This window comes from Anser cygnoides, chromosome 4 (assembly GCF_040182565.1).
Source record: "Anser cygnoides isolate HZ-2024a breed goose chromosome 4, Taihu_goose_T2T_genome, whole genome shotgun sequence".
NCBI classification, from domain to species: Eukaryota; Metazoa; Chordata; class Aves; order Anseriformes; family Anatidae; genus Anser; species Anser cygnoides.
The window spans coordinates 6,125,884-6,153,159 of NC_089876.1; the positions used below are offsets into that span (position 1 = coordinate 6,125,884).

The 27,276-nt window shown below is 46.9% G+C and overlaps 1 protein-coding gene across 6 annotated transcripts in view; it reads left to right on the forward strand.

Moving 5' to 3' along the window:
• Window positions 1-794: 794 nt before the first annotated feature.
• The window catches only part of LOC106034014 (charged multivesicular body protein 3), a 30,677-nt gene continuing 4,195 nt past the window's right edge, over window positions 795-27,276 (forward strand). The window contains exons 1-5 of one of the 6 annotated variants that reach the window (XM_066995558.1): window positions 838-924; window positions 1,726-1,892; window positions 4,351-4,490; window positions 15,093-15,208; window positions 17,109-19,239. In XM_066995558.1, the coding sequence (XP_066851659.1) occupies window positions 4,359-4,490; window positions 15,093-15,208; window positions 17,109-18,687 (1,827 nt within the window). In that variant the 5' untranslated portion in view covers window positions 838-924; window positions 1,726-1,892; window positions 4,351-4,358 and the 3' untranslated portion in view covers window positions 18,688-19,239. Of the gene's footprint in view, window positions 814-837; window positions 1,023-1,488; window positions 1,893-4,350; window positions 4,491-15,092; window positions 15,209-17,108; window positions 19,240-22,059; window positions 22,212-23,957; window positions 24,019-27,091; window positions 27,272-27,276 lie in introns of those variants that run through there. The other 5 variants (XM_066995557.1, XM_013177920.3, XM_066995559.1 and 2 more) reach the window with 5 other exon arrangements.

Sequence of the window (27,276 nt, forward strand, 5' to 3'; positions counted from 1 at the left end):
TGCTCTGTCGAGGGGGGAATTTACAAAACCGCGGTGACTGAAGGAGAGGGCAGAGCTACAGCCCTCCCACAAGCTCCGTCCCTTGTTCCTCCGGTACGTTCTGTCCGAGCTCGCTTCAGATCACACCGAGCTGCTGAAATCCCTTTGTTTTCAACTGAGCAGCAGAGCTGGTGCAGCCCACCCTTTCCCCCTTTAGTCTTTACCACACCACATAAAAAGTACAAAGAATAAATAGAGTGTCTAGAAGCCTGTAAGGGCTTAGTTGTTGGGCAGCTACTTGTGCACTCTCTCCACTGTTCCCCTTTCCAGAAAATAAAATGAGGCTGTTGTAGAAGAAAAGTGTTGTGACGTTCTCAAGGTGGCCATCGCAGCTGCAAAAACAGAGGGGCTGAACCTGCGTCTGGGATGCCCAAGCTGGTTAGGATAAGGATGGGGAAAATAGAGGAAAAGCATAGCATTTTTCTTTCTTTTCTAGAGTGGTTGGCATTTTTTTTTCCTTTGTAATTCGTATCAGCATGCAGAGAACCCCCTAAATGTTTTTTAACAGTTCTGAGGAGCATGACCATTGAAATGCTTTCTGCAGGTCAATATTAATGCGTCTTCGTAAAATTCAATTTTATGCCTTAGTACAGAATTACTTAAGCATATGCACTCTGGGGGGTTGTCAGTATTTTTAAAATTAAGCCCTGCTATTTCTGTGTTTATGTGTATGAGTTGGCAATTTTAATGCAAATTACGGTTTCTTAAAATAACTGAACCTACAGAGGCGACGGTGAGCTGCTTTCAGAGGAGAGCCTTCATCTCAAAGACCAGGTGTGTTGCGAAGCTGCCGAAATCACCTCTTTACAGCCTTTCTCACGCTTCTTGTGCGGACTGGGGTTATTATTTGCAGAGCATCTCAACGTGGACCTATAAACACCACAGGTGCGAAGCACAGCGACAACATACATGTTTTCCAGGAGGTGCACTGCTCGCCCTTGGCTCTGTGGGGTGTGCTGCCTCCCCTGGGCTCCAGTCTCAAGGTGAGGGTGCCATGGGCGCAGGGGGATTTGGCCTGGAGGCAACCCGCAGACCCCACAGGACAGGTGGCAGCGGGCCACCAGCACCTCAGCCACCCCTTCCCGTTCTGTTACCTCCAAGCTACCCAAGCGCTCCGCTGGGTTACAGCTAGATAAACGCTTGTAGCTAATAAAAAGCCCCCATCTGGGCTTTAACTCGCCCAACCAAAGCCATCACGCTCCCGTTTTGCCCTTCCTCTTTATTTATTCAGCTCTGAACTCGCCGCCTAGGGCGGCCTCAGCCCCGCGGCACCCGAGGCACCGCAGCCCGGGCTCGGCGGGCGCGGCCGCCCCGCGGCGCTCGGCGGGGGCTCCCCGCGGCCCCGGGGGAGGGAAAGGGGAGGGAAGGGGAAGGAAGGGGCTGGAAGGGGAGGCCCCAGCCGTCCCCGCCCGCCGCCGTGCCCTCCCCGCACGTCACTTGTTATGTCTCCGCCGGCGGCCGCGGCTCCGCCGGGGCGGGGACAGCGGCGGGAGGGAGGCCGGGGGCCCGCAGCCCTCAACGCCCCGCGGCCGCCGGCTGCCGCCCCCTTCCCTCGCCCCGTTCCCCCCTCGTCTTCCTCCTCTTCCTCCTCCTCCTCCTCCTTCCCCAGCCCCAGCCCGCCGGGAAGATGTGGCTGAAGCTGTGCTTCTTGCTGCTGTATTTCCTGGTGCTCTTCGTCCTGGCCAGGGTGTTCGAGGCCGTGGTGTGGTACGAGACGGGCTTCTTCGCCACGCAGCTGGTGGACCCGGTGGCGCTGAGCTTCAGGAAGCTGCGCACCATCCTGGAGTGCCGGGGGCTGGGCCACTCGGGGCTGCCCGAGAAGAAGGATGTCCGGGAGCTGGTGGAGAAGTCAGGTAGGGCCTCCTTCCCTCCGGCCTCCCTCCTTTCCCTCCTGCCTCCCTCTTGCCACCCTGCCTCCCTCCTCCCTTCCCTCCTGCCTCCCTCCTTCCTTCCTTCCCTCCTGCCTCCTTCCCTCTCTCCTTTCCCCTCCTGCCTCCTTTCCTCCTTCCCTCCCTCCTGCCTCCAGGCCTCAGGCGGCCACGAAGCCTCCGCCGCCTGCGGTGCAGGCGCAGCCCCAGGGGCTCCGGCCAAGGGCATCAGGGCACGGCGCCTGCAACCGGGGGCTCGAAGCCGAGCCCGTGTTTAAAAATATCTCTATTTATGCGTTTTCACCGCTCTTTGCCACATCACTGCACCCAGGGAGAGGCCTGGCGTGACCCCCGCCTGGGCCGCTAGCCCCAAACTCCGGCGCACGGCGAGATGTCACAGCGGGTAAATGGAGGAAGGCTCGGGGAAGCTCCGGGCTCGTGACGTGAAAAAGCTCCGCGGCGTTTGAAACGCTGATAACGCCACACGCCGAGCGGGGAGAAGGCCTCCGCCAGGCTGCCAAGAAATGGTTTCTTCCCCCCCCGCACCCCTGGGGGGAAAGGGTTTTTTCTGATCAGCGAGCTCGGCCTGGCTGTGGGTGGTGTGGGTCGCAACGTTAGGTTTTGTTTCGCGGTTGAAAGCGAGTGTCATCTGCCGTGAAGAACGAGGAGGCAAGGATCCAAATATATGCAGGCTCGTGGGTTACTATTTACAGCTGCGGCCGGCTTTTGCTGCGTGCTCCTTTCCCTCCCGGCTCGCTCGTTTTCTTCCAGGTCTCGCTGTCAGGGTGGGCGCTGAGGGAAGCGGTGCTGCTGTAGGTGAGGAGCAGGAGAGATGGGCGCGGAGGAAGGCAGTGCTGTTGTAGAAGAGGAGCAGAAGTAGATCCTGCGTACTAAAGATGGCTTGGGAAAAGGCAGGGAAGCGTTTCAGAAGTTGGCAAAAAGCAGGTGAAAGAGGTGGGCTTTTGGGGGTTGCTGAGTAGCGAGGGCTGAGGAAGGATAAAGGTGGGCAGAGCTGCCGAAATGCCTTGAAAGTACGGCTCTTGGCGTGGGGCAGGCAGAGGGAGATGGCCCAAAGGGCTCGGGAGATGGGGCTGATGTAATAACTGTAGTGCCAGCCAAGCAGGAAAGCGTGAGTAGCTGCTGTTAAATCGATGATCAAAGGGCTGCCGATAGAGGAAAGAGAAACGTGCTGGTGCTCTGGGCAGGCAGCAAGGGGACTCGAAAGTCCAGACAGAAAAAGAGAAGGATTTGGATGAATATAGGCAGTGCCATAACCCTAAAATGCTAACTCGTTTTAATAATTGATATTAATGCTGGACACTTAAATCTAATTTGCTTTTATTGTTCATTGTTTATTTATGTTGTTTATTCACTTTGCTGCTTCCACAGTAAAAACCATTAGGCAGTTTCATTTTTGTTTCCAGTCACTTTCACTCCCTGGCTGTCACGTACTTCCATGATGTCATTATGTTTGGGCTGCAAATGCTGCAGGGAAGTGTTTAACTCCAAACAAACTGTATTAACTGACTTCTTGAAATGTCATGGAAACAGTTCTAGTACCGATAGGCTTTGCAGGTTTTTTTTTCTATAATTTTAAGTTGTATGTAACGTCAAGTATTTAATGTAAATTTTAAGTTCTGTGAATACTTTTTGAAAGCTCTCGAGGGTTTCCCCTGTAACACAACACTTTTTATTTTTGAGCATTTTGTAGGAAACAGCCTCTTTGAACAAGACTTCATTTCTTCAAGATTAATAGATTAGTTACCAAAATGCTGGTTGTCATTAACGGTGTTTGTAAGAACTGTGAAACAAAGCATGGGAAGGAAATGAGATTATGGAGGAAATATCAGAACGATTTTACCATGAGCTACTTCTGTCACTAGGACGGAGCTGACGGGAACTTTTTTGCAACTTTGCAAACAGAATCCAGCAGCTAAATTGTTCTGTGTTAGATTTTTCCTTGCGGTGGGACAACCAACGCGTCTTTCAGTACAAAATTATTGATTGAAATTCTGGAAGTCTGCTTGAGTTATCAGCGTTAAGAATTTGCTTGCTGCAAAATTATTGTCCTGTGAAACGAAAGCAAAGATACATGAATTAAAATTGCTGTCTGCCACTGAAATACTGTTATTTTCAGGTAGCGAGGCTTAGAGAATGTTCATTTACTCTTTGTGTGCTCAGTTGTGTGTGTGGTACATCTGTGTAACCAGAAGCGAAGTCAAATTGTTCACAGTCACGTTGCTGTGGATAGAATTAAAATAACTTTATAGTAAAGTTCAGTTGCCTTCGTACTGAAAAGGGTTTTGAGAAATTATTTTAAGTATCTCTAGAGAAACTGCTACTTTCTGAGATAAAATTGCCGTTAGTGGTAGGATTTGTCATTATTAAATCATCTTTCATAAGCGGCGTTTTAACTGCATTTCTCCAACTGTCTCTTTTTCAGGTGACCTTATGGAAGGAGAGCTTTATTCTGCTCTCAAGGAGGAAGAGGCCTCTGAATCAGTTTCAAGTACAAACTTCAGCGGCGAAATGCACTTCTATGAGCTCGTAGAAGATACGAAAGATGGGATCTGGCTGGTACAGGTACAGAAATTCTATCATTTGTTTTTATGCATTTATCACGTTCAATATATGTCTGGAAGGAGGAGTTTATGGGCGTGGTTAACTAGCAGGAAAAGTGGGCAACAGAGAGGTGGAGGCAAAGATGGATGATACCAGGAAGATCATAAGGAGCAAATCTGTTCTAAAAACCAAGCAAGGCTGGAAGTGACCGGGTTCCTACACAGAGAAGAAGAAAACCTGTTGTTCTGTGGACTGCTTTCTGAAAGCCAGGTACTTTACAACCAGAAAACAAACAAAGCAGCACACGCTTAACTCCATGAACTATGCAGGTACTTGGCCCTCGTTTGTGTGTTACATGAAGTAGGTGCACTAAGGATAGATGCTCCCAGCTGGCACAGGAGGGGTTCCTCTGGTTTCGCTCTTCTTTTGGTTTCTCCATGCTCAGCCCCAACTGGTTTAAGCGTCCGATTATCTCAGGGGCTTAGAGCACTTCTACAACCTCTCTTACCTCTTCGCGAAGGCAAGATCTGTGTGCTACTTCCCAGGCCAGCAGGCTGTTTGCACAATGTGTCCTGGTGGCTTGAAGTTTGCCTTTCCCCAAACCTTGTGGACTCGCTGATTTATGGCATGCTTCGCTAGGGCTGCTTGAGAATGAGAGAACATTTGGGGGGGGGAGTGGGGGAGAGGAGACACGGACTTCTGCGGATGGGGTTCTGAAACAATTTATCATCACTGCTGAGAACATACGAGAACATAAGATGAGTAATCCAGGCCAAAATGTAAAAACTACTTTTCTTCATCAACTTCTCCATTGATAAGAGACTTTGTTTAGGCAAAAGGTCACTGCTACCGGCCGCATCAGGCGACCAGAATTCTCCACCAGACCATTCATTGTTTAGTTGAGAGCTCTACTTCCTGGATTTAATGGTTTGTCTGGTCTCCTCTCTTCATGTTTTCTGTTTAAATAGATTTTCAGGATTTAATGACTTGCTGGTACTAGAGCTGCATCATTAACCACATCAGAGCTCACCCTAAAATAGATAACAAGAGGACAGACAACCTTCATGGTCGAAATGGCATTTGTATTTTGGAAAAGATCATTGAGACTAAGTTTCAGGCTTAAAGCATACAGAAGGGGATTCTTAAAGCAGAGAGAAGGTGTTGAAAGGAAATTTAGTTAACGTCTCCCAGCTTGCTGACAAATACATTTACAAATATACTATGAAAAACCTCCTCTCTTCTCAATACTGTTCACAGGAGTAAAATATGGCACTTCTCTGTTGTCAGTTGTTTGCAGAATTTTAATCATAACATATTTTCAGCTAGCTTTATAATAGCCAATCCAACAGGCTGCATTTTGATATCTCAAGTGTGATAAATGTTGTCATCGTTCTGGAAATATTTGAACAGCTATTCACTTGGTCACAATAGCTGTGGAAAAAAAAATACTGGAATTTACTGAATAATTTACTTGGTGAACGCTATTTGTCTCTTTGTCGACAATAAAACCACTAAAGATATCAAATTTCTTCTTTTCATTCTTGCCTTCACTCAAGTTTTCATCGCTGAGTTTTCGTTTGTTCCCTTCCCTACCCGAACTTCTCTCCTGCAGTAGATTCTTCATGTCCTTTCATGGATCTTTGCCTGCTCTTTTCACATTCCTCTCCTCTGCAAAGCTTTTTTTATCATCGCTTTCCACTTCTGACTCCGGATTGCTGTCCTCTGTCACTCTCCTTTACCATGAGGCATGCCATGGAAGCTTCACAGCTAACGAGCTCGGTGCTTAGCCAGGGGACAGTATGAGAGGAGGATGCCTCACGTCGCGGTTCAGTGAGCGCAGAGCCTTCGTTCCCCTGCTCTGTTGCTGCTGGCTGGGAAGCAGAAAGGAGCTCCAGCTTTCAGGATCCTGGCTGGGGATCTGTTCCACACGGGCTGCGAAAGCAGTGAAGGGAGAGGATGAGTTCTGGCTCGGCCGGTGCAGTGGTGGTTGGTTGAGGTGGCGTTGAAGGTTTCATGACGCTATATCAGAACGTGGAGGCTGGGAAGATGATTTTTGTTTTCCAGCGCGTGTAAATGAAATTTCTGGGGTGGCACAAGCTGGTGGTGTGATGGCAAACACTGTCTGCAGAGAATCAAAGAAAAAAGAGGAAACAACAATTATTTCCTGATATGTTTGACAAAATCAGAAGCGAATTTACCATTTAGAGCCAGGAAGGTGGATTTCATGGAGAAAGTTGAAGTCCATACACAAGTCAACAGAGTGTTTTGTGGCTGTGTTTCTTTCTCTGGAAGTCCCCAAGCAAAGCAGCCAGGTTCGGTGGTGATTTGTTTACCCACGTAGCTGTTCACGAGTGCCCTGTGCTCCTGTATGGAGCTTCCACAGACAGCAGCAAGTTCTCTCTCCTATTAGCTCATGATCTCAACGCTTTTCCTTTTATGTTTTTCGTCTTGCTTGCCAGCTGCCGTTACGCGCTTCTCTGGCTGGCAAGGAGAATGAGTGGTGGTTGCTGGAGCAGGGGCTGGTGCTGCTTGGCCTGGTGCTAGAGGAGTAACACAGAGCACTGGCTTTTTCACGGTCTGCTGTGGCTTATGTCCGGGGCTAGTCTCTGGAAGCGACATCTGACAATGTCATAGCCATTGTGGCTTTTTAAAAACGTACAATAAATGATCTACAGATAAAAATCCTCTTTGAGTGAAGTTAAAATCTAAACTTAGGTATGTTCTTTAAAAAACAGTCCTTGTTGTAACGTGGCAGTAGAGAGAAACAAAGGGAACTTTATTCCTGGCTTTGAAGCAGCAGGACAAACACCTTCAGCATGTCTGGAAGAGGTGCAAAGGGGATGTAAAATCACAGAATCATCTTGGTTGGAAAGGACCTTAAAGATCACCATGTCCAAGCATCGGCCTGACCTGCTGAGTCCCAGCACTAAACCATGCCCTTAGTGCCACGTCCACACATCTCTTGAGACCCAATCTGATCTGCACCTGAGCTTCTTGTTCAGGCGGTATAATCGCAGAGCGAGGGATGTTTGTGCAGGGGACAATGTAGATTTTTGCTTGTGTAGAGGAGTTTTCATATTTGCCTTTTCAAATGTGCCAGGTGACTGGCTGTTCTTGTTAGAGGGAACTTAAGTGGAAGCACTTAGCTAATTTCTAATACATTGTTCAGTATTTGTGCTGTTTCCAGTAGCCCTTCAGGACCATTTACCACAGGATACCCAATTTTAACTTTCAGTAGCCTTCTTGAGTCATCTTACCCAGCCAACGGTGTAGAATACCCTCAGCTAAAACATAACAGTTCTCAGATTGCCTTCATATGTTTGTTAATTGATTATGGCAGCTCATTCATTTTCAGCCTCTGTTCAGAACACCCCACCTTCCTTGAAAAACACATAATTATGAGGTAGTTAATTTTTGCATGCCACAATGGATTTAGTCTTCCATCTTTGCCCATTTTGATCAAATTTCTCATAGTCTTTCTCAGAAGAGAAAAGTTAAAAATAATAATAAAAAATCAGACACCTTTAATCCATATGGATGGATTCTGAGCCAGTTGTGAGTCCTTGGGACAGAGTGGCTGGGGAAATGGTTCCATCAGCACAATGCAGAGTAATAATCAGCGTGTGAAGTGTTTCACAATGAGTAAAGGTGCAGAGAGTCAAGCAGAAAGTATTGATGTTATCTTGAGTAACATAAAGGGGCCTTTTCCCATGCTTCTAATAAAGAACACACCAGTTCACTTTTAATTAGATGTATTTCTAAATGTGGATTGTCCCAGTATTTCTGCTTCTGTTTTGTCCATGGAAGGGTAGAGATATAACAGTTAATTACAAAAGGTTCTGTGAAAAATACATAGGAAGTTTAATAGACGAATGCTTTTTTTATATCTTTGTGGATACAAAGTCTTTCAGGGAGTGCATGGACTCTTTACAGCGATATGAAGCTTCCTCTGCTCATTTACCCTCTGCAGGCACCTTGGAAGAGTTCCTGGGCCTCCAGGGGTCTGGATATCTCCAACTGGAAACTGCTGAACCGGCCTGACAGCTCTCACACACACACAGCCCTACCAGTTCGTTAAATAAGTTAGAAATGAGTTTTGCTTTTGGCGAAATCAGGCAGGTTTTTCCAACTGGGATAGCTGTAGCGCTTCGTGCAGAGACCGACGTGCTGAGGCTGGGCGAGGGCTGGCTGCTCCTGGGAGGATTACCTGCATGTGTTTGTGTGCAGCGGGTAATGGTGCCTCTTCCCTCCCAGGTTTTGTTCTTCCTGATGATTTCAGCCTTGTTACAATTCCGTAGTGCCCGGTCCTGATGAGCACTTGGAGCTCTCCTTGTGGCCAAGCTCGAAAACCGAGTTTTGACTATTTGTGTGAACCAAGTTTTGACTGTTTGCGTGCATTCAGAATTTTGTGTGCTCTTAGGATGAGCAGGTGTGCCTGACACCTGGTGTCCTGGCTGAGTTCCAGCTTGGATAATGTCGGAGCTTCCCTTGGTGCTTTCACTTGGATACAGTTTTCTCTTCCTTTAATGGCACGTACTCGCATCCCATAATGGCTGAGAGATGCTGCCAAGGTGAATATTTTTCCATCACAGAAAAAAAAATAAATTAAAAAACGCATGTGCATCACGTAGCTCCGAGCTTCTGTTGTACTGTGACGATCTCACAATTCTGCCTTTCTGATTTGATTTCTTCTTTTTAGCGTTCCCGTCTCTGGTGCCACGTAACAAACACAAATAGCACGGCACTTAATCAAACCAGTGAGGCATGAGGGTTGTTAAATGTGCAAAGCAAATAAATCGTCGGGATGTTTTTGCTGTTACTGAGGTTGCTTTAGGTTTCTGAGACCATGAGACCGGGTAACAACTAGTTTTAAGGACTGATTTTTGGAATGTCCTCTTTAAAAAGCTGCTTGTGAAAAGCGTTCAGGTTCCATGTGAAATTACCCTTGCGTGTGCTGTGGTTTGCAAAGTGCTCAGGTTGCTGCAAGTTGTTGAGGTGGAAGCAACTTGTTAAAGAGTGTTGTGTTCATTCCAGGGCAAAGTCTTGTGTGTGGTACATGGCAAGGATTATTCCCCATTTAAAAAAACACTGTTTAATCCTATTTAGTGTCTTTGATATCAGGGTGTGTAGAAGCTCTTTCTTCCATCACGTGGCAGTAATTCTTATACATCAAGTGGTTAGTACGTTTCTGTCTCCTGTATGACTTCTCTATCAGAGGAGGAAGAGACAATAACTGAAGGAACTAGAATCAATTAAAGAAATGAGAGTTGGAATACCACGAAGTGTTGTTAGCTCTTCGTTTTGCCAATCTGACTCGAATTCTCGAGCCTTGTGATACTCAAACAGTCTCAGTCGTAAGCTTCAAGACTTACAGAGACCAATTCTTCTTATAATGACCCGCTTTGAAATCCCTACGTACCTGTCTAAAAGAGATTGAGCAAAATCTGATTTAAATGAGCAGAAAAATAGAAAAGTGCTCATATGAGGCTGTTACCATGTTGTGCTCAAATACTGCTGGGGCACCAGAAGAGGAATCCGTCTTTGCGTATTGTTAGAGCAAGCTCTTCAACAGCAGCAATGTGCCGTTGAGTCTCTTCGATATCTATGTCTTTTAATGGCATTTTAAGAATATGTTTCATAAAATAACTTATAAAAGACTTAACAATACCTGGGAAATCATGGTGCAGCTGCATCAGTGACAGTTACACAGTGGTCAGGGCGATATCTCTGCATCTACCTGAGAGGCTTTCGTTATGGATTAAGCAAGAGAGGCACGTTGCCCTATTTTTCAAATCATTTATATGCTTCTTTTTCTGGGATATTTATTTTTAAAGCCTGTTTGCTGCTTTAGTGTCATAAATGTGGCTATTTTAACATACAGATCAAATTGATTTTAATAATTAGGTTCTTGATTGGCATCATTTGGGACTGTTCTGCCTAACTCAAAGTAAGGAGAGCTCTTCACTGTGAAAACTACCTATGCAAACACCTGTTGAAATCATTAGGATAATACTTTCAGTATTATATGTCCTTAGATTAGGTTTTTGTTTTTTTTACCTGTTGTGTCTGAAAGTCGCCTTTCCAGTTATTTTGATATGCAGTGGAAAATAAAGAAGAAAATTAGAATACATGGATAGATGGGGTTTGGGAAGTCTCCTTTATTTCTGTTTGCTTTGCACATCTTGGTGGGATATCTTACCTGCAGTATTTCACAGTATTGAGAATCTTCTGACCTTTTGGTGTATTTTCTGGTCCTCCCAAATCCACAAATGCAGTACAAAGAGACTTGTGTCAGATTTCACAGGAAGCTTGTGGAGGGGTGCCCATTGAGAGCTTAACCTTCTCTCCAGTTCCTTCTTCAGTTCTAGTTCTTCCACTAAAACAGCATAAAATTCATACGTAGAGGAAGAATAGTAGTTCAGACCCAGTCCTCTGGCCTGGGTTGGGTGTACCTTAGGCAGCAGATCTATTCCGTGGTGTGGGATTGTGAAATGGCAGGGTTACTTTGATCCTATTGGATTCTCTTAGCCCGTTAAGATGATTAATGGATTAATTGGATTATCTCCATTGTATTATTTGTCACTCTGACAGTTGATATTTTGCAGAACGTGAAGGCAGCTAATAACGAGAGAAGCTTGAAGGGCTCGTGTTCCTGTAAATGTCAGAGTTGTTTCCCAGCAGTGCTAGTTAATTGCCTAAAAGATACCTGAGTTTTGTTTTGTTTTGTTCTGGATGAGCTTTGTCTTGACTTCTTCAATATGAAATAAAGCATGTGACTGAAAGGGGCCGTCTTGATTAGCGACTTCACCTCTGCCAGACCGTGGAATATGTGTTTATAAAACACCTTGCTCTCTCTCTTAAATCATAAGTTGCCCGTGTGTAATACTCCTATCGACCGTTCCACTCTTCTTGGAAATCTATCTGGCTTTTGGCCTGAGAGTTTTCATGGCTAATTTGTTCTTATTGTGCTTAAATTGACGTTACCCTGTGGTTTCTGTGACTCCTAATGCCTGCCCCGCTCCTCCCGATACCTGAGATCAGTCAGACGGTTTGTTTTTGTCAGGCCTAATATTTCCTAGGATTTGCTTATTTCGCAGCCAGTTAATATCGATGGCTTACAGTTCCTGTTGGATCAACTACGAGACCCGAGCTTTTCCTCTCGCCGTCGTTTCTAACTGATGAACTCCCCGAGTGTCCTGTTCATTATTGAATTCAATTTCATTTCTGACACTCTGCATTACGAGATTTGTGCAGCTCTTGCTGGACGGCATTATAATCCTCTTTTGTACCTAGACGTGCTTCCCAATTTTATGTCATCTACAAATGACTTTGGGAGCCTTCAGCTTTCTGCAGGAAGGGCATTAATAGGAATATATGCTCAACCGATCGCCGAGATAAATCCATTAAGAAGCCTGTTACTACCTCTCTGGCATTTTGATATTTTCTTGCCTTAGCCAATTTCTGATTCACTTTCAGATTTTTTTTTTTTACACACTATAAAAATTTATCTCCAGTCCTCTAGAAAATTTTCCACGTGGCATAATGCTAGACCCTCTGCCAAGATTACGACGTTTCCTTTGTCTTGAAACTCGGTTCTTTTTCTCCAGGAGAAGATTGATTTTTAACTCGCAGCTTAAGCAGGAATGATACAACTTCAGTAATTCCGTGCTGGAAGGGGATGGAAAATGTAATCATCTCTGTGCCTTTACGATTTGCCCTACAGTTTTGCATACCGTTGAGATCAAAGTAGTGGGATATTTTTTTTCATTCGCTCTTAAATATAGTTGCTCGCTCTCCGGTCAGAGCGTCAATTACCCTGACAGTGTTTTTATACAAAATCTTTGCAGGTGCATCTGCGGCTTTGCGTGCTGGGTGTATGACAGCTCGGTGACAGATAGCCTGCTTACTGATTTTAAGTGCATTAAGTTCTGCTTCCATCTTCAGGTGATAGGCTCTTTCCATACGCCTGCTGACCTGTCCATAGCCATCTCCTCATCATCTGAAAACTGAGCCAGAGCATTAATTTCACTTCTGAGACCCAAATTACCTTACGCTTCTACCTTCACTGTATCTCAAGCCTGTTTCTTTTTCCCATGTTCTGTTCTTATTCAGTTGGTTGAAAAGCCTTCTGGTGTAGCTTCTAATGTTTCTTTGCATAGTCTAACTTAAATTGCCCTTTGCCTTACTTGGTTTTCATTTCTTGCTTATCTTTCTTTGCTAGCTCTTCCTTTTTAATTAAATAATTTATTTATTCTGTTATTCCTTGTAGATTCTGACTGGTTCTAACATATTTTTGGAAGTCTTTGCTAGGAAGAAATGCAGGATTTGACATCTTTTCCCCCCTTGCTTAAAATATAAAATCCTGATAGCTTTGCCACCTTGGACTTGAAGAACTTGCAGGCATCTCTTGCATTCCAGCTCCCGGTTTCTTCAATCGCAGCTTTTTTTTAAGTTACATTTCTTAGCTTACCAAAAATCACACTTCTTAAATAAAGCCTGTTACAAGTGTTTGCAAGTTATCTTTAATTTCAACCGAATTACACTGTGATTGCTTAACCTCCAATTGCTTTCTCTGACCCCCCCCTTCCACAGAGACGATTGCTTTCCAAAATCCCTTGTCTGTGTGGTGCACTCCCAGTGCTGTAAGTGGGCGTTGTCTGCAACGAGCAGCTGCAATAGATGCCTCTTTTATTTTTTTAACTGTAATGACATAAAGCATGAGACCAAGACATTTTGCAAAGTGTGCAAAACCATAGTAAGGTTCTTGCTATCTAGTTTCTAAACAAAAAGTGCCAGTTCTGGCCTTGTCTTGCAACATAAACAGCTTTCTCCAAGGGAAACAGGCTTTTTTGGAGGATGGGAATTCATCTGATTTTAAAAAATACAAAAAAATACAAATAGCCCAATAACCATGCTAGGTTTTTGCTGAGCTCACGCAGGGTTTGGGGAGCAACTGATCTCTCAGTAGTTGTTCCAAAGAGTAAGAGCTACCAACGTTTTACTTGGATGCTTACTAATAAAGCTTAATGATTCCTTTCCATGTCAGGCGCGTTTGTCATGCTGTAGTGGCTCTGCAGATATATTGATATAAGTGTCTTAAGGTGTCCTTAGGAATGTGGTCTCTTTGTGGAAGCATACAAAAGGAAGACATTTAAAATATCCACGGTAATCGCTTCAGTTACAGTTCAGTTTTAGGGGATGTAAAGGAGCCTCAATGGTGCAGGAGGCTTCCCCAGCTGGTTATCTTGGTGCTTGAAGGTTACATTAAGCTAATCCCTGGGGAAGCAAGAAGCCTTTTCAGACTGACATGTACGTTTTGATAACAGCTTGAAGGACTGCTATCTAGATGTTCACCTGTGATTTCACTTAAACACGTTGGGCTCAGAGGAAGGGGAGTGTGATCTCCAACTGAAGTTTCACTTTGTTTCCCTATATAGGAGGTTGTGCTGAGTGAATCCTTACGTTTTTGGTTTCTGGGTGGATGCTGCTTACCACAAATCAGATAATTTTTTGAGCCTCAACAGCCAGACATGCTTTCCAGCTGTGTGTCTCAGCCTGTACGCAGAGAACTGTTAGTCGTGCTGCCAACATGACTTACCGAGGAATATTGACATTTCAGGTTATTAAGTCTGAGAACGATTGGGAGAAGTTTAATGGGGGGTAAACAAATACCTAACAAATGGAAATTTCAAAACTTAATTTAAAAACACATTTTCAAGTGGTTGCCAGTCAGTTTGCATAAGCACGTGAGGCATTTCTAAAATAGAAAGTGTGACTGCTGATGGAATAATGCATGATCGGTCATGTCATTCAGACTTACCTGCCAACTAAAGGCAGGCAGGTTTTTTTTTTCTCCCCCCCCCCCTTCTCTGTACAGTTATAAGTCAGAGGATGGTGCTTATTCGTTGTCATTTGCATCTGTAGAAGCTTACGTCTAGGCAACCAGAAGTACTTTTTTAATGTACTAGGTTATAAGGAATTAGACCTTGGGATCTATCACAGTGAATTATCATCCTGAAATTGCAGATGGGACATTTGGAGTTGGTGGAACAGTCACGTGAACTCACGGAGTGAGTCACTGGCAAAGGTGTAAAAAATAAAGATTTTTAGGCATTATCTGGGAGTTTGATCATTAGTTTCTGCTGCTCAGAAGCGGTTGTTGGCAGTCTAATCTGGTATCAAGTGCCGACATTATAACACATTTTACTTGCTCTGAGACAAGATTTCTTTGGTATGCTGTAACTTTAATGGAGCGTGGCGATAAAATAATTGTCTTTTTTAACTGCAAAGAAGAGGAACCTGCAATACAATTTCCCTGTGTCTCTTACAATGAACCAGTTAACAATAGCTTTGTTGTTTTTCCAAAGTTTTTAAGTGTCGCTGATTTTATTATCTTAGCAGGTACTTAAAATGATGGTGCACTTTTGCCTTTCTGCAGAAACTGTCAGCTTCACTTTCCAGAAACACTTAGCGTGATTACCTGTTGTGTGTTCCTATTGTATGCCCTAAGGGAAGGGGAAAACAGTAGGAAGGGTGACCAGATCTTTAATTTTGTAATATTTACTCTTTATTTTGGGAAGCAAACTTACTGTGATACTAAATGATTACCTCTTTTGTCACTAGGTCATAGCAAACGACAGAAGTCCACTGGTGGGTAAAGTCCACTGGGAGAAAATGGTGAAGAAAGTATCGAGATTCGGCATACGTACGGGCACTTTTAACTGTTCCAGTGACCCCAGGTATATTCTTAAAGGATTACCTAAATCCCCAGAACGTCTTAAGGCTTAGCCGTATTCTGGCAGCGGGGCTTCCTGCGTTGTAAAAGTAGCTGTGATAGAGGGTGGCTTTATTCGTGGTTTTTATCTCTGCTAAAGGCTGTTCTGAATATTGCATTATTTATCAACATCATCAGCACAGATCTGCAGCTTCCTGAAGCATCATGGGGAGGCGCGTGGTTAGACTCTGCAGAGCATAGTGCAGCAGTGGAAGGGAGTGAACAGGAGAATCTAGCCTTGTAGTCAAGGCAATCGGGGACAAGAGCTGTGCTTTCTTAGCACAAAGCTGAATATAGCCCGTACAGAAGAGCTGTATCAGTTGTAGAGTTGCTATCTTGCCATCTGGAAAGGGGAAACACAGGTTAGCGTGAACCTTGGAAGCGGTGCCTGCTTCTCAGGGTTGCTGACAAGCCCCGTTCCCTGACAAATACGCCTATGTTTATATATAAACCTGAACACGCCCTTTGACAACATACAGCGTGCTCTGCAAGACTCACTGATGTTTGCGTACGATTTGAAATGAGAAAGAAAAGCAGATTCAAAGAAGCTATTCATAATTCTGTGCCACCGTAAGAGCAATTGTTTCTACAATATTTTGCTGGAAGCGTTTGCTTCACATGACAAGAAACCTTGTCTAGAATTCGAGTCATATGCGTGGATATGCGCGTGTGTTACATATCTTAATCCTAAACGTTTGCAGAAATCATGAAGTTAATCATGAGGGAAAATTGGTAGACTTTGCAGTGTTTAGCAAAATAATCTTGTATAATCAAAACACTCACTGGTATTTGAGCATTTTACATGTTTGGCAGTGTTTCTCTTTGCATAGCTCCTAATTAGTCTTAGTATTATGATAAAATATTATATTTTAAATTAACACATAAATGGTATTTTTTGTAATACAAGAAGTGTCTTGTTTTCTTGAGTCAATCCTTGTGAATAGTTTTCATTAAGTTGCAGCTGAAATGCCAGAGAACACCCCATGCGATAGTAGACAGGATACCTTTACTAGGGGGCAATGTCGTGGGGCTCCTTCTGAAAATGCTACATTCAGATTCCTGAAATGAGGAGTTGTGCTTTTTTAACGCGATGTTGATAGACCCAGCCAAGAAAGAGCGCAGGTCAGTTGGCTGGTGAACGAGGCGGATGGCTCACGAGCTCGTCTCATCTCCGCGCTCTGCCAGGCAGTGAGAGTGTTCTTTCAGCCCAGACCATCTGGTGGCATGTGCCTGCTTCCTCCTCCGCTGGTTTTTGTGGTGAGCTCTCACCACACCTCTCAACCAATTCTTCCAAAGCAGCCCCGCTAGGAAGTGCATACCGGTCTCAGCTTCACTAAAGCAACTGTGAACAGAGCAACATCTTTTTAACTTCATCCTGCTGCCACCTGGCAAAAGTAGGATGGAAAGAAGCACTGGGAAAAGGTTATCTGCAGGTTTGGGAAAGCAGCGGGACGCTGACTTGTATTGTAATGGTTGTTTTCTTGGCCGGAATGCCTAGGAAAAATAGCTTCTCATACTAAAGCTTTGTAGTGAAGAGAAAAGCGTCTGCTAGCGTACTTTGCAAAGCCAGTTACAAAGCGTGAATGGCTGATGTATGGCCTCGTTTACTCTAATAACTGATGGAAATTAACACCACTCCTCTCCAGTGTTTACAAGTATATGTCTCTTTACAGCCTTCCTGTAAGATAGCAAACATAAAATAAATGTTCTTCGTCAGAGAATATTTGGGTGCCTGCATTTCCTGCTGTTATCTGTAAGAACTCCCAGGTGCTCACCGTGTTTAATTTTGGGGCTCATTAAGGAAATGTAAGGACTGCAGCTCCAGGAGTAGGAAACCGTAATCTAACTTGCCGTTTTCTTTGTAGGTACTGCAGGAGGAGGGGTTGGCTGAAATCCACCCTCATCATGTCAGTTCCGCAAACCAGCACCTCCAAGGGCAAAGTAATGCTCAAAGAATATAGTGGACGCAAGATTGAAGTGGAGCACATTTTCAAGTGGATCACAGCCCACGCTGCTTCTCGGATCAAAACCATCTACAACTCCGAACATTTAAGAGAAGAATGGAACAAAAGCGACCAGTATCGTGTCAAAATCTACCTGTTTGCCAACCTCGACCAGCCTCCGGCCTTCTTCTCTGCCCTAAGTGTAAAGTTTACTGGAAGAGTAGAGTTTATTTTTGTGAACGTGGAAAACTGGGACAACAAAAGTTACATGGCAGAAATCGGTGTCTACAAGACGCCGTCCTACATACTTAGGACTCCTGAGGGGATCTACAGGTATGGAAATAACACTGGTGAATTCATATCACTACGTGCCATGGATTCCTTTTTGCGCTCGCTGCAACCAGAAGTTAATGATTTGTTTGTTTTAAGCCTAGTTTTGGTTAATCTGATGGCTTGGATGGACCTGTTTATTACACAGGGCGCTACTATAAAGCGTTTTGTGGTTCTTATAAGCACTTTAGGGACGTATAATTCACTACTAATTATTTCCTGGCTACCCGTGTTGGGTTTTTTGCAACTACCTTACTTAGACAGCTTTTACGAGTACAGTTTAAAACTCTTCAGGTACTCTAACACAACTACTTTGGCTTCTTGGGTAAGAGCCGACTGGATGTTCTACTCCTCACACCCAGCCCTCTTCCTCAGCACGTACCTCGGTCATGGTTTACTCATCGACTACTTTGAGAAAAAAAGAAGGCGCAATAACAACAACGACGAAGTAAACGCGAATAATCTGGAGTGGCTGTCAAGTCTGTGGGACTGGTACACCAGCTACTTGTTTCATCCCATTGCTTCTTTCCAGCACTTCCCTTTTGACTCGGACTGGGACGAAGACCCAGACTTGTTCTTGGAGCGACTGGCCTTCCCCGATCTCTGGCTTCACCCTCTGATACCGACTGATTACATAAAAAACTTACCGATGTGGAGGTTTAAATGCCTCGGCGTCCATTCTGATGAGGAGACGCTGGAAACCAGTCAAGACAGCGAAAGTGACTCGGACAGCGAAAACAAAGAGGTCTTCAGCAGCGAAAAAGAAGTCTCGGAGGACGATGAGCCAAACGCATTTCATAGGCCCGGCGAGGGAGAGCGGCGGTGCCGTGCCGAGACCTGTTCGTGTGCCAGTAAATATTGTCACAGCGAGCCGTATGAACGGAAAGCGAGGTCGTACGGGTCGTACAGCACCGCAGGTGACACGGAGCCAGACTGGTCGGCGTGGCCCCCCGAGATGTTGCACTGTACAGAATGTGTTGTGTGTCTAGAGAATTTCGAGAACGGCTGCCTGCTCATGGGCTTGCCGTGCGGCCACGTCTTCCACCAGAATTGCATCGTGATGTGGCTGGCCGGGGGGCGGCACTGCTGCCCCGTCTGCAGGTGGGCTTCGTACAAAAAAAAGCAGCCATACACACATCCGCAGCCTTCGTCACACGATACCCCATCTTAGCTGTGCGCTGCCGTCCTTTGTAAGCTTTCAGGATATTACTGCTTGCCTTTTAAATGTTAGTCACTTAAAAGATTATGTGGTTTGAAGTTTTAGTTTAAATGTTAGTGCAGTGAACTAAAATATACATGATGCTAACGTTAACGACAGAATCATTTGGTTGCCTTGTATGTCGAACTGAATGCATACTTAATCGTACGGTAACTCTTCTTTTCAACATCCGGAAACTCGATGCTGTTTTTGTAAGCACAAAAATCAAGCCTACAACAGAAGCGTATTCCAGCAAACGTTTACACGTCAGGATGTGGGTGAAATCGAAATTCGAATCAGAGACAATTGCTTAATTTAAGTGTTTCTTATTTTAGAGTCTGTTCAGCACATCTTTGTTGAATAATGTATGTTGTAAGACAGTACCATTTAAAAAGAAATCCGTGAAATAAATTATTTTAAAAGGAGATTTGTAATGTTAATTGTTTTGATAAATATTTTGTGTGTATGGTTACAGATGTCTTGCTGGTCTGATTTATCTGTGAAGACAATAAAAATATAACACGACTTTTGTGACTAATAACTCGTCTCCTAGTGATGCTGGAATTCCTTCCTCCAGTGTTTGCCGCTGACCAGGCAGAAGGCAGTGGTGTTACACTGCAGGCTTCTTCATCCCTAAGTTTTCGGGGTTGAGGTGCTTCTCTGCTTGACCAGGGCTTTTCTAATTAACCACAAACGGCTTTATCAGGCAGAGATCCTCTTCTGAACCAACTGTCTCTCCAGTACCCCTAGCTGCAGACATCTAGGAAAACTTTAGAGCCTCCCTCTACAGCCTCAGAGGGAACCGTCATGAAGCAGCAGAACGGGATGCGGTGCCTGAAGCAGCTCGTAAAGGTAAAATTTGCCAGATTCCAAGTGGTTTTTTGGAAGTGACTTCAGATTTCTTGGAGAAGAGTGAGATGTTTGATGCCAGGAAAAAAAAAAAAAAAAGCAGTCTGGTTTCTTTGTGTTTCAGTAAGAAACTCTAGTTTTGGTTGTACCTTTCAGAAATTATCTGACTAAAATCTGAAGGATTTTTTTTTTTTGGGGGGGGGGGGGGGAGGAGTGATAATTTATGATGATGAAGTAGAAGAAAAGGTTAATAAACCAGAAGGGGGTTTTAATTTGTTTAACGTGTTAGAAGCAAGAGTGTCATTTTTATTTCCTTCCTGGCTCTTGCCCATGTGATACAAAAAGATAAATAAAGGTGTTGGTGGGAAATGTAAACGCAGGTCCCTCTTGCAGTTAGGATCTCTCTCTTTGCTGTCTCCCTGCAGCCATTTGGGAGGTTTGCGCTCACAGAGCTCTCTGGCATTGCTTCCTCTGTGCGGGAGACCCGGACACTCATTTTTTTTCCTAATCAACAAATGTTTCACACCTCCAGTCAGTCACCAGGTGTCATCGCAGGAGGACACTCTCCTAATAACCAGAGGAGCTGTTTTTAACTGTGAGTGTATTTTCTTTCCTCATTTCCTATTGCAGTAGAGAAGCAGGGAAGTAGAAGGGGCACGGTATCCGCCACCTCCCTCCTAGTGCAGACGGGAATTTTTACTCCATTTGAGGCCTGGCAGTACACGGCCTTTATCCCTCGCTGCTGAGGCAGAGCAGTGACAAGGCGTAACGGGGGCAAAGAGCACTTCTTTTAGCAGTGCATGAGCAGTGTGACGCTCAGTCATAGTCATGTGCCTCATTTAAAAAAAAAAAGGGGGGGAGGGGGCTGAAATCCACATTGCTGCACCTCACAGAGGCTTGGCCACCTCAAAGGAGGAAAACTTCAGTGAAAATAATTAATGCTGTAGCTGACGTACAAAAGTACACAAGTGAGGGTTCACTTTAGCACTAGTTTTCCCTGGTACCTCAGCATTTTGAAACACCACGAGGGGTGAGTTCAAGCGAGGCCGTGTCCTCGGGCACCGCGTGCCTCTGCTGCTGGAAATCCGACAGCTCCACGTGGGTGCGCGGGTCTGGCTTTATTTGCAAACTTCTCTGCACGCCCGGTTCAGCTGAAGACTGTTTTCGTGCCCTCCGTTGCTCTACCGATCCATTTCTTCTGATAAATGACACAAACTGCCGTTTAATTAGCAGAAAAGCCACGGAGGGCGCATCCATATGTGCGGATAATTATGACCAGTAGATGGTAGCGATGGAAGGCTTCGTCCCCTCGTGTCGGCCAGCCTGCCTTACATAAATTGTTGTGATCCAGTTCCTGCTGAATACATCTGCTTCAAAACCCACAGCAGCTGGCACAGCGTGTTGGTGGTCCCAGCAGCAGGGGTGTATTTCTTTTACCAAATGTTTGTGCCAGCGGCGGTGTCTGAGTGGGGGTTTTTATGGAGCGCAGGATCTCAGGCAACCCTTACCCAAACCTCTGACAGTTTTAAGGCTGGGGAGGAGAGAAAAGGGAGGTCAGGGTGTCACTGCTGGCTTGTTTCGCTGCGGTGTGCAAGTATTTAGGTGCCTTGAGTTATGGTGTGGGGTACGGGGCTGTGCCCTCTGGCACCTCAGGCCCGAAAGCTGGTGGCTGACTGACCACAAAATGGCGGATGACAAACCCACCAAGGGCTGCGCCTTAGTGAGGGGTTATGGAGGTGTGGGGCCGTCCCTCGGTTAGCAGGGGACGGATTTGGGTTGTGTTGGGGGTTCTGTCTGAGCCGTGGTGTGGTGCGCTGCCTGCTTGGTGCCGGGTCCGAAATGGTGGGCAAAGCTTGGGGGGGGGGGAGGAACGACAGGGGTGGGCTGGGCGTTACTGGGGCTGTTGGCGAAGTGGGGGCTTCGCCAGCAGGGTGTCTGTGGGGGCGAGCTGTTGGGGCTGGCGTCAGCTAACGGCACTTGGTCCTGCCTCGCCTTCTGCCCTGCGGCCCGCACGGCGGGCCCTGGCCCGGGGCTGCAGCGAGGGCGTGAGGGGACGCCGGGAGGCTGCTGTCCGGCCCCAGTGTGACGGGGGGGGCTTCTGCTGCCATCTGATATTTTATTTTAACTTATTCTAACTTTTTTTTAGAACTTTTTTTTAAACTTATTTTATTATTATTATTCATTTTATTATTATTTTTCTTCATTTTATTTTTCCCCCCCTCGCTTTCTCTTTTTTTCCCCCCTCGCTTTCTTTTTTTTTTCCCCGTCGCTTTATTTATTTCAATGTTCATCTATTTAATTTTATTATTACTGTCATTATTTTCAATTTAATTCTTTTTTGGCTGGCGCCGCCCACCGCCGCTTCCCGCCCCCCCCATTCCCTCAGCGAGCAGGGCGGGGGCGGGGGGGCGCGGCCTGAAGGCGCAGGGGGGCGTGGCCAACCGGAGGGGCGTGGCCGCTCGCGCCGTGCCCTCCCCGTCCCCGTAGCGGCGCTAGGGCGGTGCCTCTGGCGCACGCGCAGCCGGGCGGGGAGGGGCTTTGGCGCATGCGCAGCGGGCCCGCCCGCGGCCCGGGAGGTGAGGGCGGAAGTGGCGGGCGCTGCCATGGGGCTGTTCGGGAAGACCCCGGAGAAGCCGCCCAAGGAGATGGTGAGGGGCGGGGGGAGGGGGGGGTCCTGTGAGGGGGGGGGGTCCCGTGAGGGGCGGGGGGAGGGGGGGGGGTCCCGTGAGGGGCGGGGGGAGGGGGGGGTCCCGTGAGGGGCGGGGGGAGGGGGGGGTCCTGTGAGGGGCGGGGGAGGCCTCGCGGCTCGGCCTGACGGGGAGCTGGGGGCGGCCTCTGCTCACAGGTACCTGTGACAGGAACGGCCTCAGGCTGTGCCAGGGGAGGCTCAGGTTGGAAATGAGGAGACATTTCTTCTCAGCAAGAGCAGTCAGGCGTTGGGACGGGTTGCCCAGGGAGGTGGCGGCGTCACCGTCCCTGGGGGTGTTCGAGGAGAGGTTGGGCCTGGTGCTTGGGGACTTGGGTTAGTGGTGACATTGGTGGTTGGACCAGGTGGTCTTGGAGGCCTCCTCCAACGTTAACAGTTCTGTGATACTCTGTGAGCGTTGTCTGGCTTGAGTGAGCTGCAGAAGCGGCTCCCCTCCAGCCCAGTCAGAGCGGATTATTTCAGTTTATCGCTCCTCTGCCCCCCCGCTGCGGAACCTGTGTTTATCAGCACGGCAGGCAGCGAGGCTTCGCTCTTCACCGGGGGTGGTCGCACGCTGGAACAGGCTCCCCGGGGAAGCGGTCACTGCACCGAGCCTGTCTGAATTTAAGAGGAGATTGGACTGTGCACGTAGTCACACGGTCTGAACTTCTGGGCAGACCTGCGCGGTGCCAGGAGTTGGACTCGATGATCCTTACGGGTCCCTTCCAACTGGGGACGTTCTGTGGTGCTCGGGGCGGTGAGCCTTCCCCAGCTGGCCAACAGCGCTTCTGCCCCCAGCCCTCCGTGCTGCCGCGGTTTGCACCACATCCCCGCTGCCCTTCTTCGCTCTGCTGAATTGCCGTGTCTGATGCTCGAGGAGGGGACAGCGGCGTCTCCTCCTCCTAGACGCAAACCTGGTGACGAGCATCAGGAAGACCAGGGGACGCGGGAGCACCCAGCTCCGCACCTGCGAGGACAGTGGTGTAGGGAGGAGCTGGGGGTGCTGCCTAGGGCTGGCAGGGCAGCCTCTCTGTGGGAACGGGGCTTCTGTGGGCTTGGAGAAGAGAAGGCAAAGAGGAAAGCACCTAAAGCCTTCTGCTGCCTCTGGTGGGGTTATGGTGAGGGGAGAGCCGGACAATTTTGGGGTGCAACCGGTGAAATGACAAGGGGCTGCGGCCCCGGGTCGCCAGAGGAGGATTTTGAACTGGACGGGAGGAAAGCCTTTTACCGCAGGAGTGTTTAGGTGCTGGAGCAGAGTGCCAAAACTCAACGGATGAGGCCCCGAGCGACCCGTCTGAGCTTTGGGGTGGTCCTGCCTTGAGCAGGAGGCTGGCCGGGAGTCCTCCCCTGGTTCCTCGGTGCTCTCATCCAGGGCCAGTTTCTGCCTTGTGATGAAAGCCCCGAGGCGAGTTCCCTCTGCAGTGGCATCGGTTGCTGGCTCTGATGTGGAGGTAGCAAGGCAATCACAGGTCACGTCCTCCCTAACCCCTTGCCTAAATGTTAGGAGGATCGCAGTAACTGGTGGTATCTGATTTATTTTTTTAAAATTTGAATAATGAAATCTTTAATTGTCACTCATAACTTAAAGCTTGTACGTTTTTAAGTGCTTTCTTTTGATATTGAGTGGTTAAGTGGCAAGAAAGTACAAAAGGATAACGTTTCTTTTTAAGCTGAATTCCAAGTAACTCTCACGCTTTTCCTTTTTGAGGTCAATGAATGGTCCCTGAAGATAAGGAAAGAAATGAGGGTGATTGACAGACAGATCAGAGGTTTGTACTCCTGTCGCTTTTTTGTTCTTCCTTTCCCTGTCCTCCTTCAAGTTTTTTGCCTTAAAGCAGGGGAGGGGGCCGTGAAGTCGAATAACCCCGGGTACGTCACTGCCTCTGGAAGGAGGAACGACGTGATCCTGGGGCCAGGCTCGATCCGTGTTAGGAGAACGGCGTTGCCGTGGAGTTCTCCAAGTAAAATTTTCAAAAGAACCTGAATGTTGTTTGCTTCCAGTGAGACGTAACGTACCTCAGTCCCATTTGGTAAGAATTTGACTCGTCATGCAGAGTTTCACCTAGAAGCCCTGCGGGAAGTGCTGGTGAAGGCTGCTTTGTGTCAGCAGCCGTGGCCGGACGCTGCCTGTTTTGAGCGACTCCTCGAGGACGATGTTCTCCGTCCTCAGCCCCACGCCCTGGTGCGAGCTGGCAGGGTTCGTGTTTCCCCCCCCCTTGGCGGTTTGTACGAGGCGGTTGGAGGGAGGTGCTCGTGCAGCACAGTCCGGCTTTGTCCTCGTCTGTGGGATGAGGACAGGGCTTGTGCCTCTTCCGGGAACACTGATGCGTGGCGACGTTCGTTGCGCTTGTGAATCGTTTCGAGCTCGCCGAGGCACTTTGTGCGGCTGCGTCAGGCGCAGGCCAGCTGAGACGCGAGGCTGAGCGTGCAGCGAAGTGTTTTAGAGATCACATACTTCATGGGAACAAAGCACCCACGTGTTTGCTGCCGATGGCTTCGTGGACCTTGGGTTTTCTCTCAACTTCATGCCTGTTGTAGTACTTTCACCCGGGCAGTGGCTGTGCTCTTTGAGTAAGGATGCCGAGCTGGGACCTGCCTTCGTTTCCCTCGGAAAACACGTGGTTGGAGGCAGCACCACCCCAGTGCTCTCAGGCTGCTTTGTGCCGCCGTGTTGAGCTCGGGGGTGTTGCCACCCAGCTGCAGAGGGACCGACCGCCGCCGTGTTGGCTGTGTCTCCTGGGGGGGTGCAGGGCTGGCATTCACCCTCAGTTCACCATTCCGGCATGTTTGTGCCACAAATCTCGTATTCAGCAGTTAGTCGCACGAGTGTCAGCGTTCGCTCAAGTACGTGGCCACGCTGCCCTGGTTTGGATGTCGTAACAAAATATTTGTGGTCGTTTTTACCCTAACAAAGCGAATGCAGTTAATTTCTCAGTACTGCTGGGTTACTCCTGGTACTTTTTCTGTTGTAGCACTTCAGCTGTTTGTCTCACCTGGTCTGAGGAGCTGGGACTTGGCTCGCTCCCGTGCCTGACATATGAATGTCTGTGAGGTGGTGAAGTTTCTGCAGATAATACTGAGGAAGCAACAAGGAGTGTATCTGTCTGATTGCGGTCCTACAGATCTCTGCTGGTCCCGTAGGATAAAGAGCCGCTGAATGAGCCTGGGAGGGTGACTCGTCCTGAGTACAGGCAGGGCGCCTGAACTCCCATGGCAAAACCTATGCCAAAAAGTGTGTTTTGATGCTTTTTGTTTTTTGTAAAAGGTCATCTTTTAGTTCTTGCCTACGTGTAGCTTCTGGTATAAATCAAAAAGACTCGAACAAAGACATTTTGTTGCGGTCGTTTCCTTCAGCCCTTTGCAGGAAGGTGTGCCTAGCCCTTACTTACCCGAGTTCTTCCTTTGCTTTAGGACAGTGTTGTGCAGGCTGACTTAGCGCCGTGTTTCATCACTGGGTAACTCACTGCTGAGCCTGGAGAAGGAAGTAGCCCACGCTTGTTCCTGCATCTCTTACGTTGAGGTTTTTGAGGTACCTGGCTGCTTCTGTACGCAGCCAGCCTTGTCTCGCGAGGCAGATGTGTGGACAGTCACCACAGATCTGCTAGAGAAACCTTTATTGTTTAAGGACGCCTGTTTAATTTCAATTCCAGCTCTTTGTGCTCACTTGAAACAGGCTCAGTGCAGTACTCCTGCTCCAGCATGCCGTTATCGAAAGGTTTCGAATGAAGCTGGATGCTAGGAGAGTTTGAGCAGGCTCTTTAAAACTATACGTAAAGATTTGTTCGCATGTTTCCCCTGCTAAATATCCGTGGCTCTGGCAGCAGCCAGGCAGCTTATAATTTGTGTGCCAGCTCACACCTAATGCAGGTGCTTAAAGTACGAGCGGTGGAAACTCAAGACTGTAACTCTTTACGTACGAGTACAGACTTGGCTGGGTACCCACTTCAGGCTTAATGAGCTGCGCCTGATGGAGGGAATAATTAAGCTTGTCTGCAAGTGTGAAGAGTTGTGTGGCGGTAATGAAGCATCTAGTGGTTCCTTTATAAATTCGTTGTGTAAGTGGCCATGCTTCGTTGTTGTTAAGGGTAACATAAACCTTTTAGCCTCCGCGAGATCAGCCTTCTACAAACTTTCAGAGCATATTTTTTTCAGATAAATACGTTTCAGGGATTTAGAAATGGTGAGAACATTTTTTTTTTCCTCTAACATCCCTCAAATTCACACAAAAATAGGCATATTGGTTAAGCTTCGAATGTGGAGTCTGACAGGCGAGTATTTTCACTAATAACAATTCCTGTCCCTCTTCTGAGATAGTTTTTTGTCTCCTTGTGGTAACTTTGTTCCTTCTGGGTGAAGTGGAACAAGCTGGTGATGAACATGGAAGAGTTAATCTTGCAAGCAGCAAATCAGTATAGTAATTAAAGAGTGTGTATGTATATATGTGTATATATTTGTGTCAGGCTGGTGTAATAACGTAATCTCACTTGGTACGTAAGGTACTCATTTCACAGGGCTTTGTTCTTACTGGACCTTTTTTCCTTAAGAATTCATCTTAGCTCAGTTTCATGCAGTAATATTCTGGGCAGTCGTTTACAGTACTCTAATTACAAAGGAAATTACAGAGGTTGATGTTGAGTAAAGAGAATTTTGCTATTAATATGTAGCTGAATTAATCAGCTAATATGTAAATCAGCCTAGAGCAAGGTCTTTCAGTAACGTGAATCTGAGATTAACTAGAAACGATTCTTTGCACTGAAAATACGCTCCAGCAAATGACTGTTTTCTCTTCCAAATCCTCAGCAGCTTGTAACTGTTCGCTGTGTCTGTTTTTCCGTGCTCCAGATATTCAGAGAGAAGAGGAAAAGGTGAAACGGTCAATAAAGGATGCTGCCAAAAAGGGTCAGAAAGACGCGTGTGTGATCTTGGCAAAGGAACTGATCCGCTCTCGGAAGGCCGTAAGCAAACTCTACGCATCCAAAGCTCACATGAACTCTGTTCTCATGGGGATGAAGAACCAGCTTGGTAAG